The sequence below is a fragment of the Dendrobates tinctorius genome, unplaced genomic scaffold (genome assembly GCF_039654945.1).
Source record: "Dendrobates tinctorius isolate UK_male_01 unplaced genomic scaffold, ASM3965494v1 ptg000075l, whole genome shotgun sequence".
NCBI classification, from domain to species: Eukaryota; Metazoa; Chordata; class Amphibia; order Anura; family Dendrobatidae; genus Dendrobates; species Dendrobates tinctorius.
This window is the reverse complement of record NW_027361743.1, coordinates 7718622-7734971: the sequence shown is the minus strand read 5'-3', so window position 1 is coordinate 7734971 and position 16350 is coordinate 7718622. Positions and strand designations below refer to the sequence as shown.

Below are 16350 nucleotides of genomic sequence, written 5' to 3'. Positions count from 1 at the left end.
CACCAGCAGAATACTGAGTGCAGCTCTGGGGTATAATACAGGATGTAACTCAGGATCAGTACAGGCTCAGTAATGTAATGTATGTACACAGTGACTGCACCAGCAGAATAGTGAGTGCAGCTCTGGAGTATAATACAGGATGTAACTCAGGATCAGTAATGTATGTACACAGTGACTGCACCAGCAGAATAGTGAGTGCAGCTCTGGAGTATAATACAGGAGGTAACTCAGGATCAGCAATGTAATGTATGTACACAGTGACTACACCAGCAGAATAGTGAGTGCAGCTCTGGAATATAATACAGGAGGTAACTCAGAATCAGCAATGTAATGTATGTACACAGTGACTGCACCAGCAGAATAGTGAGTGCAGCTCTGGGGTATAATACAGGATGTAACTCAGGATCAGTAATGTAATGTATGTACACAGTGACTGCACCAGCAGAATAGTGAGTGCAGCTCTGGAGTATAATACAGGATGTAACTCAGGATCAGTAATGTAATGTTTGTACACAGAGACTGCACCAGCAGAATAGTGAGTGCAGCTCTGGGGTATAATGCATTAATCTCGAGTTACATTGTGTATTTACAAAGTTACTTCACTTTTTATGTAGGTAATATTTCTTAAAAGAAATCTCCAGGTGAAACCAACACACAACTTATTGTCTCGCGCGGGGACTAAGGGTGTGTGCACACGCTGCAGAATGCTCTGCCGATTTGTTCGCGCGGATTTAGTAAAATCCGCAGGTAAATCCGCATGTCAGAACACCTGCTGTTTATCTGCGGATTACCCTGCGGTTTTGCCCTGCGGATTATCATCTCTACAATGGAGCAGATGGCAAACCGCAGCGGAATCCGCAGAAAGAACTGACATGTCATTTCTTTCTGCGGACTGAAAACCGCAGCAAAACCGCGCGGAAAAATCCGCACCGTCTGCACAGCGGTTTTCGTTTACCATAGTTTATAATGCTACTGTACAACGCAGCAGAATCCGCAGCGTGTGCACACACTAAGGAGGAAGAGACCATCACCAAATTGAGGGGCAGTGTAAAGCGTTGCCACCCAAGAACCTGCATTAACATTGCGTGGGAACACAGCACGAATCACTCCAAAGAGTATCTATAAGTTTAAAAAAAAAAAATCTAGATGTGTATTAAACAGCAGAGAAAATTCAAAAGCAACAGTAAGGATCAAAAAGAGAACCGATACTTAAAAAAAACGGGGTGGAATATTGTGGACCCCTAGAGTCCTCCGATGACACAAGAAACGCATCGATATTTCCCGGCGTGCACATAGCAGTGTATTAATGGGATTAGTCCTGGGAGGGTCATCATGGAAACAAATAAAAGTCAGAGACGATATAAATACTGAACAAGGAAAACAGAAAGTCAATGGAGCCGTACAAGAAAGGCTGGTTTCACATTAGCGTTTTTTTGCGCAGCGCATCGTGCGCATGCGTACCTATGTTTAACATGGCGTACACATGGTCTTGCGTTTGCATGCGTTCGTCTGCGTTTTCATGCGCTTTTTCAAGGTGTGCGGCTAGACACGCCAGAAGCAACCTGTTACATTATTGGGTCCGTCCAAAGGTGTCAAAAAAATCACATGCGTTCGCTTGCGCACGGAATGTGTCATAAGGCATTACAGTCTATGAGAGCGCAGGCGTGCACATGGACATGTGAGCGCATGCGGTTTAAGAGTAAAAACAGAAAATGGTTAAGACGCATGCGCTTAAAAACGCAAACGCATGCAAAAACGCATGTGCGTTTATGCATGCGTACGATGCGCTGCGCAAAAAAACCGCTAATGTGAAACTAGCCTAAGCGACAGGGCGTCCGTACTCCTCGTCCCCCTTTATTCGCCACCTCTGTCGTACTTGTGCGGTCCTGTTGCTTTCTATGGTGTTTGGTCGCCTGTTATTTCGCCTGCACCAGTTGACTTTGCGCTTCTTCGCTCATGACTCCGTCTAGGACGTGCGTGGCGTGTACGTTGCTTATCGCCTCGATCACTTTCTCTACATATATTTACCTGAAGGTTGCCTGCCATTGAGCAATATCCCCGGCACGAGTCATTTTATTTTTTTTTTTTCCTTGACACACTCCGCCAGTGCCGTCCCTCCCGCCTTCACGCCTCCTTACAGTATGAATAGAAAGCATTCCTGAAGAGAAAAACAAGTCGTAAAGATATGCAGCGAGGGGCCCGGAGAGGCAGGGGTTAAAACGGAGAAAAAGTCCACCTCCTCCTCCTCCCTGGACTGCTCAGTCCAATATGGGGTCCTTGAAAGCATTATATGCAATCTGATCCCAAGGGCGAAGGAAGAAATCTCTCCACTCACTCTCCTTTCCAGGAGGCTAAAAAAACATTTATTTTATTTATTTTTATTTTTTTCAGATTTTTGCTGTTTTTTTTCTTTGAGGTGGGGTGGGGGGTGAGGGCCCCCGGCCTTCAGGCCCAGTTTCAGTAAAAAAAAAAAAAAATAAAAAACAAATAGAAAATAAAAATAAACTTTCTGCAATTTGAAAAATCCTTCTATCTGCAACTGTTCGCTTCAACAACAAGATCCTTTTACATAGGATCCAGCTGCCAAAGGCAGAGCAAGGCTTGACAAACAACTGCTGCTGGCTGCCGGCCAGGGCTCCACAAGAAAAACATTTTTTACCCCCCCAACTCTTCCACAAAGAGCTGAAAAGCCAAACAGTCCCCTATCTGCACCCACTCTACGGTACGGACTCCGCAAGCAAAAAAACACAGAAAGACGACCGAGCAAAGGGACGAACTGCTGCCCCCAAACTACGGGACAAGGCTCGTCCTGTTATCACTCTACGGGAACGTTCCCGAGGAGAACGCTTATTTACATGGACATGCATTTCTGTACTAATTTCCTACCAATCCAGAGTTGCATTCTGTAATATGCTCAGGAGCTGTAATCACTCTGCTTGATGGCTCTGAAGATCGACGACAACCTTGGCTAAGCCTCGATAATGTAAGGAGGCAGTTAAGTCATAAAAAACTAACATTACAGTACGAAGGCTATATTTATCATTAAGCCAAAAAGGAAAACTGGGGGATTTCAGCTCTGAAGTATTGTGAAAGTAGGTATAGATTATAATAGATTATATAATCACTACGAATGTACACAGTGACTGCACCAGCAGAATAGTGAGTGCAGCTCTGGGGTATAATACAGGAGGTAACTCAGGATCAGTAATGTAATGTATGTACACAGTGACTGCACCAGCAGAATAGTGAGTGCAGCTCTGGAGTATAATATGGGATGTAACTCAGGATCAGTGATGTAATGTATGTACACAGTGACTGCACCAGCAGAATAGTGAGTGCAGCTCTGGAGTATAATATGGGATGTAACTCAGGATCAGTAATGTAATGTATGTACACAGTGACTGCACCAGCAGAAGAGTGAGTGCAGCTCTTGGGTATAATACAGGATGTAACTCAGGATCAGTAATGTAATGTATGTACACAGTGACTGCACCAGCAGAATAGTGAGTGCAGCTCTGGAGTATAATACAGGATGTAACTCAGGATCAGTAATGTAATGTATGTACACAGTGACTGCACCAGCAGAATAGTGAGTGCAGCTCTGGAGTATAATACAGGATGTAACTCAGGATCAGTAATGTAATGTATGTACAGTGTCTGCACCAGCAGAATAGTGAGTGCAGCTCTGGGGTATAATACAGGATGTAACTCAGGATCAGTAATGTAATGTATGTACACAGTGACTGCACCAGCAAAATAGGGAGTGCAGCTCTGGAGTATAATACAGGATGTAACTCAGGATCAGTAATGTAATGTATGTACACAGTGACTGCACCAGCAAAATAGGGAGTGCAGCTCTGGAGTATAATACAGGATGTAACTCAGGATCAGTAATGTAATGTATGTACACAGTAACTGCACCAGCAGAATAGTGAGTGCAGCACTGGGGTATAATACAGGATGTAACTCAGGATCAGTAATGTAATGTATGTACAGTGTCTGCACCAGCAGAATAGTGAGTGCAGCTCTGGGGTATAATACAGGATGTAACGCAGGATCAGTATTGTATGTACACAGTGATTGCACCAGCAGAATAGTGAGTGCAGCTCTGGAGTATAATACAGGATGTAACTCAGGATCAGTAATGTAATGTATGTACACAGGGACTGCACCAGCAGAATAGTGAGTGCAGCTCTGGAGTATAATACAGGATGTAACTCAGGATCAGTAATGTATGTACACAGGGACTGCACCAGCAGAATAGTGAGTGCAGCTCTGGAGTATAATACAGGATGTAACTCAGGATCAGTAATGTAATGTATGTACACAGTAACTGCACCAGCAGAATAGTGAGTGCAGCACTGGGGTATAATACAGGATGTAACTCAGGATCAGTAATGTAATGTATGTACACAGTGACTGCACCAGCAGAATAGTGAGTGCAGCACTGGGGTATAATACAGGATGTAACTCAGGATCAGTAATGTAATTTAGGTACACAGTGACTGCACCAGCAGAATAGTGAGGGCAGCTCTGGGGTATAATACAGGAGGTAACTCAGGATCAGTACAGGATCAGTAATGTAATGTATGTACACTGACTGCACCAGCAGAATAGTGAGGGCAGCTCTGGAGTATAATACAGGATGGAGAAGTATAGGATAAATAATGTAGTGCATTTACATGGTAACTGCTGAGCTAGATATGTGGTGTTCATAGGTGAACATGCTCTTTAAGAACGGCTGCAGACTTGAAGAGGGAGACGGTTTTGGTCCTATGACGCCGCACTAACCAGATTACAGCGCCAGTCCTTTCCAGCACTAAATAGAAGGGATAATCTTTTTCTTTTCCAATAAGATTATGAAGGACACTGGAATGTGGAGTCTACGGGAGAATTAACCTTTTCTAGACCTCAGAGGTCACCATTCAAATTTCTTTCAAGGTTGTAGTTAGAACAAGTGCCGTATTAGATTCGGCTCTGCCCCACCTGTCCCTCGCCCCCCCCCCCCCGGAATACCATCTGATCTGGTGTCGGTATGTGACACAAACGCCTGTTCTTGCCGCACCATCTGCCCTGTTGCGCTGAGCCCGAAACAAGTGGAGGAATTCATTGAAGAAGTGAACTAAGGGCAGCCACAGAGTGGACTTTGTCTAAACTACCTCGATGTTTAGGGAGGCATCTGCCAAATCTTAGGACCACCTGTACTCCTCAGACACAAGGAGATCAAAACCCTCCTTCTGTATCATAAAAAAAAAAACAAATGGGCAAACAAAACAGCTTTACCTTTTTCCCAATTTTGCGGGTGTTCGGACTTCTTTTTAATATCTTTAAAAAAAAAAAAAAATTACACTTCTTATAGTGACCACTAGATGTCAGCAGAAAGACCTATGGCATCTCGTTTTACAGCCTACAGTAAAGCAGAATATCATAGCCTCATTTTTCATATATAGCTTAGATAACAGGCTGTAAAGGTGGCTCTCTCTCTGATAACATGTACAATTCCATGGTTTTCCACTTACGCAACCATTTACTATTCTTGGAAAAGCAAGAAAAACCATACCGTATGTGATTTTTTATCAGTGACCACTCAATAAGTTGTTCTAAGTGGTAGGATTCTTTCAGAACAATCTCATTTTTAACAGCAAAGCAAGACAAAATCTCTAAAATGTGTAAATCAAAAAGGAGATAAGTGGCGCTCTTATATCCCGGCGCCGCTTATCTTTCCTTTAGAACGCGCACACGATGATCTAGGATTTAGAACTTCCTAGGAAAGATGTGAATTTACTCCACACATACAAGAACGTAAGAGTTTACCTCGAAATGACCCGGAAGGATCATTACGTATCCTCCTCTGTATACGACTGCCTCGTCAGGGCCGGAATGGAAGCAGAACGGTACAGTAACTGGGATATCACGAGTATACACTCAACAACAAGGTGTCGAGACATCAGTTTCCGCCGTTCCGAAGGACCCCCCAATGGGCGACCCCCAAAAAGCTAAACACCACATTGCGCAACTAAACCTGCGGCCGATATTGTATACGTGGGGGCCCGGCCTCCCGGAAACGTTTGCTGGTTCTGGACTTTGAGATAATAATGTTTAACACAATGCAGTAAATATTTCTGCACAGCCACCCTAGAAAGAGCAAATGAAAAACCCCACGTGAGACGAGAACATACCTGATCTGTAAGGTCACGGTCAGGGAGTGCGTGATCCTACCAAAAAGGCAAAACCAAGGCGTCCCGAAAGCCACGGTCAGGGAGTGATCTCACGAAAAAGGCAAAACCCAGGCGTCCTGAAAGCCATGCTCAGGGAGGCATCTCACTAAAAAGGCAAAACCAAGGTGCCCCGAAAGCCATGGTCAGGGAGTGATCTCACAAAAATGGCAAAACCCAAAGCCATGCTCAGGGAGTGATCTCACAAAAATGGCAAAACCCAGGCGTCCTGAAAGCCATGCTCAGGGAGGCATCTCACTAAAAAGGCAAAACCAAGGTGCCCCGAAAGCCATGGTCAGGGAGTGATCTCACAAAAATGGCAAAACCCAGGTGTCCTGAAAGCCATGCTCAGGGAGGCATCTCACTAAAAAGGCAAAACCAAGGCATCCAGAAAGCCACGGTCAGGGAGTGATCTCACGAAAAAGGCAAAACCCAGGCGTCCTGAAAGCCATGCTCAGGGAGGCATCTCACCAAAAAGGCAAAACCAAGGTGCTCCGAAAGCCACGGTCAGGGAGTGATACTACCAAAAAAAGGCAAAACCCAGTTGTCCCGAAAGCCACAGTCAGGGAGGGATATCACCATAATGGTAAAACCCAGACGTTCCAAAAGCCACAGTCAGGGAGTGATCTCACCAAAGACAAAACCCAGGCGTCCCGAAAGCCACGGTCAGGGAGTAATCTGACCAAAAAGGCAAAACCCAGTCGTTCCAAAAGCCACGGTCAGGGAGTAATCTGACCAAAAAGGCAAAACCCAGGCGTCCCGAAAGCCACGGTCAGGGAGTAATCTGACCAAAAAGGCAAAACCCAGTCGTTCCAAAAGCCACGGTCAGGGAGTAATCTGACCAAAAAGGCAAAACCCAGGCGTCCCGAAAGCCACGGTCAGGGAGTAATCTGACCAAAAAGGCAAAACCCAGTTGTCCCGAAAGCCACAGTCAGGGAGGGATATCACCATAATGGTAAAACCCAGACGTTCCAAAAGCCACAGTCAGGGAGTGATCTCACCAAAGACAAAACCCAGGCGTCCCGAAAGCCACGGTCAGAGAGTAATCTGACCAAAAAGGCAAAACCCAGACGTTCCAAAAGCCACGGTCAGGGAGTATTCTGACCAAAAAGGCAAAACCCAGGCGTCCCGAAAGCCACGGTCAGGGAATAATCTGACCAAAAAGGCAAAACCCAGGCGTCCCGAAAGCCACGGTCAGGGAATAATCTGACCAAAAAGGCAAAACCCAGTTGTCCCGAAAGCCACAGTCAGGGAGGGATATCACCATAATGGTAAAACCCAGACGTTCCAAAAGCCACAGTCAGGGAGTGATCTCACCAAAGACAAAACCCAGGCGTCCCGAAAGCCACGGTCAGAGAGTAATCTGACCAAAAAGGCAAAACCCAGTCGTTCCAAAAGCCACGGTCAGGGAGTAATCTGACCAAAAAGGCAAAACCCAGTTGTCCCGAAAGCCACAGTCAGGGAGGGATATCACCATAATGGTAAAACCCAGACGTTCCAAAAGCCACAGTCAGGGAGTGATCTCACCAAAGACAAAACCCAGGCGTCCCGAAAGCCACGGTCAGAGAGTAATCTGACCAAAAAGGCAAAACCCAGACGTTCTAAAAGCCACGGTCAGGGAGTAATCTGACCAAAAAGGCAAAACCCAGGCGTGCCGAAAGCCACGGTCAGGGAATAATCTGACCAAAAAGGCAAAACCCAGGCGTCCCGAAAGCCACGGTCAGGGAATAATCTGACCAAAAAGGCAAAACCCAGTTGTCCCGAAAGCCACAGTCAGGGAGGGATATCACCATAATGGTAAAACCCAGACGTTCCAAAAGCCACAGTCAGGGAGTGATCTCACCAAAGACAAAACCCAGGCGTCCCGAAAGCCACGGTCAGAGAGTAATCTGACCAAAAAGGCAAAACCCAGTCGTTCCAAAAGCCACGGTCAGGGAGTAATCTGACCAAAAAGGCAAAACCCAGTTGTCCCAAAAGCCACAGTCAGGGAGGGATATCACCATAATGGTAAAACCCAGACGTTCCAAAAGCCACAGTCAGGGAGTGATCTCACCAAAGACAAAACCCAGGCGTCCCGAAAGCCACGGTCAGAGAGTAATCTGACCAAAAAGGCAAAACCCAGGCGTCCCGAAAGCCACAGTTAGAAGGGATGGGGTCACTCAAAATAATGAAGACTAGTTGGTGACATTGCCCATGTATCCAAAACTGAGACGAGAAGATGGCAGCAAGATTGTGGAAAAAGCAGTCTGGGATTTTGGGTAATTTTTTTTTTATAGACTGGACAGCCCAGTTCCACGGAAGCCGTCATAAGGCTTATTTGTGACCAAAACTGTTCCTGGCTTAGAAGTAGGGCTACGAACACACAGTTTTATGTAGATGCTTTTGCAGCAGATACTCTTCAAAATCAGCTTTAAAAAAAAAGGACTTCAAAATTCTTTCAATTTATTTCTATGGGAAACTCATTTTCCTGCTCAGGAAAAAAAAAAAAAAAAAGTCAGAAAACTCCTCACAGGAAGAGGTTTTGAAAGACTGCCTAGCGGGAAAAAAGAAAGTGCATGTCAATCCTTTGAAGCAGAACGTGAAGGAAACCTCTACTAACTTGGCACTGTCGAATACAAAAAAAAGAACCCTCTTCCAAAAGGAGAGAGTGTCCTAAACCACTTAAGGACACTCTCTCCTTTTGGAAGAGGGTTTTTCTTTTTTGTATTTGCTTAAAAATTTTTTTTTTTTTTTTTTTTTTTTATGCCAATCAAATAACCAAAAAACTCTGCATGAACATGGCCTCAAATTTCTGGAAATGTGACTTTTTTCACCCAAGTGCAAAAACCTGTGACACAAACACATAAAAAGCGACAAGTAAACCTTCTGAAATCTACATAATCAGGAGACCACAGAAAGTGTAAGGCCTGGCCTGAGTTCTGGCTGATTATTTACAGACCTGTAGATTTCCATTGGACAGTTGGATCAATATCAGACAAGTCGTTGCAATTTGCATGGACCACTCTGCAAAAAAATCAGACGTGTGAAGAGCTCCACAGCCCATCACAGGTACTTGTGGCATCTGTGAAAAGAACGAATAGCCCTGGTACAGAAAAAGCTGACGTGTGAATGAGCCCTAAGGAAGTGGCGGCTGCCCTTTGGCAAACTGAAAGCCTATCAGTCTCCTGGCTTGAAACAGACTACGCACCAGGAGCCAAATCTTGTAGGACAGCTTATCCACAAAGGGATACCTGGGGCTTCAGGGAACAGAGGAACCTGATGGAAACCCAAAACCCATCTAGACCTCCAGTAAGGACATTTTACAATCCAAAAATTACTTTTCCAGTGCGTGGGAAGGCTAAATGGCAACCACCATCTTTAGGGTATACTGGTTCTCATTAAAGGGAATCTGTCAGTAGGATCAACCCTCCTTTGAAGTCTATATGGACATGTAGGCCATAAGAAGCTGACTAAAACGATACCTTAACCCAGAGAAATTCACATTTTTCTTAATATTTAAATGAGCTGTTAAGATCTAAGGGCTGGACATAGATCTCCCTGAGAGTCTACCTCTAGAGCAGATTTTAAATGAAAATGGGGCATTACCAAGTAATAAATTTACTATCTCAATCAAACACAGCTCTGCAGTGAAGCCAGAGCTGAACACGGCGCGCCAGAGCTGAACTTTGTCTCAGTACAAACACATTTTCATCTACAGTTGCCCTGACGTATAGCTGCCAGCTCTGCTGCAGAGCTGTGTCTGATTACAAGGAACACAGAAGAGTTGGACCTTGTCTCATTGCAAACACATTTGCAACACACCGGCTGCCGGTGAGATGGAAGCTAAAGCACTGCACTATGACAACTACTGCTGCAAATTTGTTTGTAAAGAGAAAGTTCATTTCTGCTGTGCTATTCAGTTCTGATATCACAGTGTATGATAAGAACAAAGAGTCTGTCTCAAGTTATTACATGGCTCACACTGGTAACTCCCCTTTTATTAAAATTAAGCTCTGGGGGCGGATTCTCTGGGAGATCTATGTCCGGCCCATAGATCTTAACAGCTCATTTACATATGAGAAAAATGTGGATTTCTCTGGAATAAGACATTGGATCGCAGATATGAAGGTATCACATTATTCAGCTTCCTATGACCTACATGCCGATATAGACGGCTTAGGAGGGTTCATTCTACTGACAGATTCCCTTTAAGGAGACCGAACTAAAGGATGCGCTCTTAGGAAGCAGACACCCATCAAACATCCTGTACCGTAATGCCACAGAAAGGATAAGGGATCGGTGAGAAAAACCTACGCCCAGCTTCCACCCAAGTGTCCACCAGGAGCCAAAACATCTAGGTCTATCTGCCCTCATTAGGCTATGTTCACATGTCGCGTTTTTGCACTTTTTTTTTACAGTACTACCAAAAGCTGAGATTTCACAAATCTTATAGTGTGAAAGTGCAAAAATGCTGCAAATAAAACCGCAACTAAGCATTTTTGATGAATAAAACTAACTTTATTAAATATGTCCTACAGAGTGCAGACAAATCACAAGTAATCCACAGAAAAGAAAAAAAAAAAAGCTGAAAAACAGGAGCAAGGAGAAAATTTAACTGGTGAAAACAATTGCTGCAAAAAAAATGCAACGTGTGAACATGGCCTGGACAAAAGCAGCCGAGACGTCCTGGAGGGAGAATTTACAAAGCAAAATTTACTCCACACGAGTCAGGAAAAGCACGGCGGTATCGATCATATGAAGCCTTAAAGGCAATGTGACACTGGGAAAAAAAAAAAATAAAGGGAATGATCTCTCCTCCAGAACGATGAGAAGGAAACGGACCCCACTGGTTGTCATAACCGTCTTCTAGAGTTACTGACTGACATCCATTAGGTTCGGGGAAATTTCATTCTCATTTTCCAGCCATTATTTGGTAACGATCATTTCCGTCTGTGGACGATCAGCGTTGTTTATTGGGCAAGAATGTTTGTATAGCAGAAATCTGTGTGTGAGCGGGCGCGAGAGGATTGTACAGGGGGTAACGTGCCACCCATCCAACCAGTGCAAGGAGCATCTGCAGGGGAAAGTCAGAGCCGGGGTAAACAGAGAGCCCATCAGCAGTGACCTCGCCGACCTCCGCCACCGGCCCGGGGGTCCGACTCCTCTGACCATCTGGAGGGCACCAAAGAGAGGACTTGGGGGTCAACTGTGTGGTTGTTGAGGATTAGAAACATGGTCCCCTTTGAGAACACAATTTATTTTTTTTTGAGTGGATTCTGTCCAATATCCTTCTATAAAACTGTAGGAAAAATATTTCAATTAATTTCTACAGGAAATCCACTCTGCTGTTCATGAGGGTTTTTTTTTTTTTCTTTTAAGGTTTGCTTTTTCCACAGGAGGTTTTAAATAACACTTAATGGGAAAGAATAAAAGATTATAATATATATATATATATATATATATATATATATATATACACATACATACATACATACACACACATATACAGTAGCTGAAGAGCCTGACATTGCCAGGCATAGTAACTAACTGCTGTCCCGCTCTCTCCCTCCGCAGCCCCGCTGTCCACCCGCCATCCTGCTCTCTCCAACTCCAGCCCCGCTCTCCACCCGCGTCCCGCTCTCTCCAACTCCAGCCCAGCTCTCCACCCGCCGTCCCGCATTCTCCCTCAGCATCCCCGCTCTCCACCCACCATCCTGCTCTATCCCTCAGCAGCCCCGCTCTCCACCCGCGTCCCGCTCTCTCCAACTCCAGCCCAGCTCTCCACCCGCCGTCCCGCATTCTCCCTCAGCAGCCCCGCTCTCCACCCACCATCCTGCTCTATCCCTCAGCAGCCCCGCTCTCCACCTGCGTCCCGCTCTCTCCCTTAACAGCCCCACTCTCCAACTCCAGCCCCACTCTCCATGCGCCGTCCCGTTTTATCCCTCAGCAGTCCTGCTCTCTATCTGTATCCCACTTTCCCTCCACAGCCCCGCTCTCCACCCGCGTCCCGCTCTCTCTCTTAACAGCCCCACTCTCCACCTCCAGCCCCACTCTCCATGCGCCGTCCCGTTTTATCCCTCAGCAGTCCTGCTCTCTATCTGTATCCCACTTTCCCTCCACAGCCCCGTTCTCCACCCGCGTCCCGCTCTCTCCCTTAACAGCCCCACTCTCCACCTCCAGCCCCACTCTCCATGCACCGTCCCGTTTTATCCCTCAGCAGTCCTGCTCTCTATCTGTATCCCACTTTCCCTCCACAGTCCTGCTCTTCATCCACAGCTCCGCACTCCCCCTCGCAGCCACCCGCGTCCCGCACTTTCCCTCTCCAGCCGCCAGTGGGCGGGGCTACGTGGAATGGGCATGGCTTGATAAATACACAAATTCAGAACGAGATATATAGAGATATACATATATATCATTTTTTAAAGTGGATCCTGAAGAAAATCTTTCCAAACTAGCCACAATAAAAAAACTGAAAGTAACACGTCAAAAAAAGTTTCCTGAAACTGTTTCTGCTTGAAAAACTGATTTCATTTTTTTGTAATGCCTCAAAATCTCAACGTGCACGTAGCCAAAAAGCGCCACTCTAGTAAATAGGCTTTGCCTGGTATTGCAGCTCAGCTCCATTCATTTCTATGGATGGAGCTGCAATATCAGACACCACCCATGAGCAAGAGAGGCGCTGTTGATTGAGTCTGTACTATGACCGATTAGTCCCCGTACAGTTTGGATAGTGTCAGCGGCACATCTTTTATTTAGGGGGCGATGTGTCACAACAGGCCGCTCCGACGACTGATCGTGTTCGGACGCTCTTACCAACGCTAGCTTGACCGATTCGACTCATGCAAAAGGATTTGTGAGACTTGTGTCCGCCCTTTTTAAATTAGGCGATATATAAAACCTTTATTCTGGAGCACAAATGTCCTAGAGAAAGCCATGAGAAAATCAGCACCAAAATTCAGCGCTGATTTCAGTGATTTATTTATTTTTTTAATTATTGCAGTAAAACTACTGAGCTTGAAAAATAATATTTGCAAATTCACCTTCTGGCGCTCCCAAGCTATCGCCGACCCAGCCCCCAATGAATACGTCTCATCACACGTGATCGCCGGAGAAGTCTGATCTGTTGAGACGTTGCCATAGGGGCGTCAGAGGAAGCGAATATTTGTGTTTTAAAAAACTTTGAAATTTTTTTTTTTTTTTATTAAAAACTGAGCTGGACGTGTGGATTTTGCTAAGGATCTGCAAAAGCCAAAATCGGCAATAATCGGGTTGGCTTCGAAATTCCACCTAAATCCGCCATAAACCCGTGATGGTTGCGCAGCAGGACTGTCCCCGCGCAGAAATTCTGTAATAGACGGCGGAATTCCCAAAATTCGAAAGACAGTTTTTCCTTTTCGGGTTTTATCAATGTGTCCCAATCTCCATGGCGACTAGTGAGATAAATAAAGTCATCAGAAATTAACGAAGGTAATTAGGACGTGTCTGTGCACGTAGTGCAGAGATAAACAAGAGCTAACTACTGTGTGTCAGGAATGCTTCCCGGACCCCAAATGAGGATGACAGGGGGCTTCTATGGCAAATATTTACACTTTATAGCTAAATTACTGGGATTTTTATTTATTTACTTTTTTTTTTTTTTTTAATTCTTCCAGTAAAATAAACATAAAAAAATATAAATAAATGCAACATTTTCAAGATCTGCGCATGCTGTCAACCTAATTCTTTACATCCAAAAAGCAGAAAAAAAAAACCAAAAACACGCGGCTCAGGGGTCGCATTTAGCTTGTAGCGATCACTTGTCACTGCATACAGGATGTCTGGTCAGTATGGGGAGGGGGGCTCTGGATGTAAAGCAGAAAGCTCCTATTCACTGACAGCAAGCAGAGATGATAATGAAACCAGCAGGGAATGGAAAGACAGAACACACCAGACAGCTGCAAACAAGAATCTTCAACGCCCGGACAATCCCTTTAAATTATATAAAAGGGGAGTTCAACCTGTTGTAACAACTCCCAGAACAGAGTCCTCCTGCACAACAAGCTGGATATGTTTTTCTGCAGCCGCATACCCCCCTTCTCCCCACGCCAATCCTTTTGTTTATTTAAAGGGGAGTTCCACTTGGTCGAGACATGTCTCTGCTTCTGCACAACAAATGTCTATTTCTGCAGCCACATACCCCCCCTTCCCAATCTACTGGGTCCTCACTCAGCAGCACAAACAAGAAACCCCATAAGGGAGCCCCGTAGGGGGCCACGGGTTATAGGAACTTGGTGTATGTATATGACAACCCATGGGATGGGATTTTTTTGTGTGTGATGAGTCTGGAATAGCAGAGATGGCTATAAAGAAGGCGGCGTGCTGACGAATAGCGCTCTGATGCCCCTCTCGGGTGATTGGGGGTCAATGTAAGGTACGCTGCACCCTAAAAAAAAAAAAACTGCTGAATATCAGGATGAACATGGAGAAGAAATGCTGACACTACGTCAAAAATGGTTTAATCCTACTAGGCGCCAACAAAGGGGATGAAAAGGCCCCCAAAAAGTGACACGGGTGATGGGTTTGTTACCGGCCACTGACCAGAACAACAAGACTCAACCGCAGCCACCGACCCACCAATCATAGAGACGACAGCAGCGCCCACCGCAATCTCTGTGTGACAGCCGGAGGCAGAGATAAGCGCTGGCACGGTATAGCAGAGCCGAATGTGCGCTTTAACCCTTCCAATCCTTATAGGAGCTTAACGTGCGCGGCAACTCGCTCGGCTCTGCTGTATCGCCGTGACCATCGCGTTACCGCAACAAAAACCCTGTATAGCGCCAGGATGTGGAACCTGGAATTAGAGTGCAAGCTCTGCAGCCCAGCGGTGCATTCATACTCACAGGAGCGCGGCGTTATAGACAGACGTATCATTAGATAGGCTTGCCCCCTGCATCCGCTCGCCCCAAAAAACGCCCCTCCGCTAGTAAAATGGGTGAAAACATGGAAAAGAAAACACCGTAAGAAAATAATGTCAATATTTACAGACCTGGGGGCCACTACCGATCGGTTTATCGGTAAGAGGAGGAGGTGGTGGAGGGGGCGATAATTTGGACGAAAGGGGGGAGAGGTTTTCACATAGCAACAGGTCGGCGATGCCCAGAGCGCCACTGCGATATATCCCACGGCTGGACGGATATACGGCACCCTGATCCGCCATCTACCATTTTTATTAAGCGATTTCTCCAATTTTTCTCTTTTTTTTTTTCATAAACAATATCCCGTAAGAATGTCGCAGGAGGGATCAATGCTTCTGTTACAGAGTACAAGGGGAGTTACAAAATGAAAAAAATTACATATCACTGATTGTTGCAAAAGTCTTCACGCCCCCTCAAAAAAAAGTTGCAATTAATCCCCCCTATTGGAAATGGTCACCCAATCAGTAATAATGCAGAGGGACCACCAGGACAGACGGTGCAGAACTACAAGTCCCAGCAGAGCTCCCCGCGGGGGATATGCCAGGACTTGTCAGGCAGTGCAGCCGGTCAGGCAGCAGCAGTTGGGGGCAGTTGCGGGCACTTTCAGGCTGTCGGGCTCTCACCTTCCTCAGCACTTTGTGGCAGTTGCTGCAGATGACATAGTCGCCGCTCCCCGGGCCGTTCATGGTGTCACCTCCTCCCCCGCCGCTCCGGTTGTGGTTCGGGGAATGAGAGAGAAGCCGGCGAGCTGTGCAGTACTGCGGGCCGACCCGAGAGCACAGACCGGGCACAAGGGGAGGGGACGACGGAGCGACAAGGACGACAGGGCGGGAACACGGCTCACTGACCCCGCCCCATAGAGGCGGGAGTACTTATAGCATATGATATAACCACACCCACCACACGCCCCTTTATGGGCATTTATGGATATGGCCACGCCCACACAGCGGAAGAATTCATCACGGAGGGTCTAGCCACGCCCATGTGCATGTTCCAGCTCAGGTTCAGTCATCCTGACAGGGATCCTCCCACTCGCCCTCGTTCTGTTTAGCCAATCAGAGGTGAGCCGCTATTTGCGTCACGCCCCTTGGTGACTGCTCCAGGTGGCCAATCCGAAGCCGAGAAGAGAGAACGGTGTTTTGGCCAATAGGAAAAACTCGAAAACAGGCATGACCACGCCCCCCGGAGCTTTTCAGCTTACT

General features: G+C 46.1%; 1 protein-coding gene across 2 annotated transcripts in view; it reads right to left on the bottom strand.

Annotated features, from left to right (window-relative positions):
* The window catches only part of SESN3 (sestrin 3), a 77921-nt gene extending 61908 nt beyond the window's left edge, over positions 1-16013 (bottom strand). The window contains exon 1 of one of the 2 annotated variants that reach the window (XM_073582962.1): positions 15772-16013. In XM_073582962.1, coding sequence (XP_073439063.1) covers positions 15772-15834 — 63 coding nt within the window. In that variant the 5' untranslated portion in view covers positions 15835-16013. The remainder of the gene's footprint in view (positions 1-15771) is intronic. The other variant, XM_073582963.1, reaches the window with a different exon arrangement.
* Positions 16014-16350: the final 337 nt, after the last annotated feature.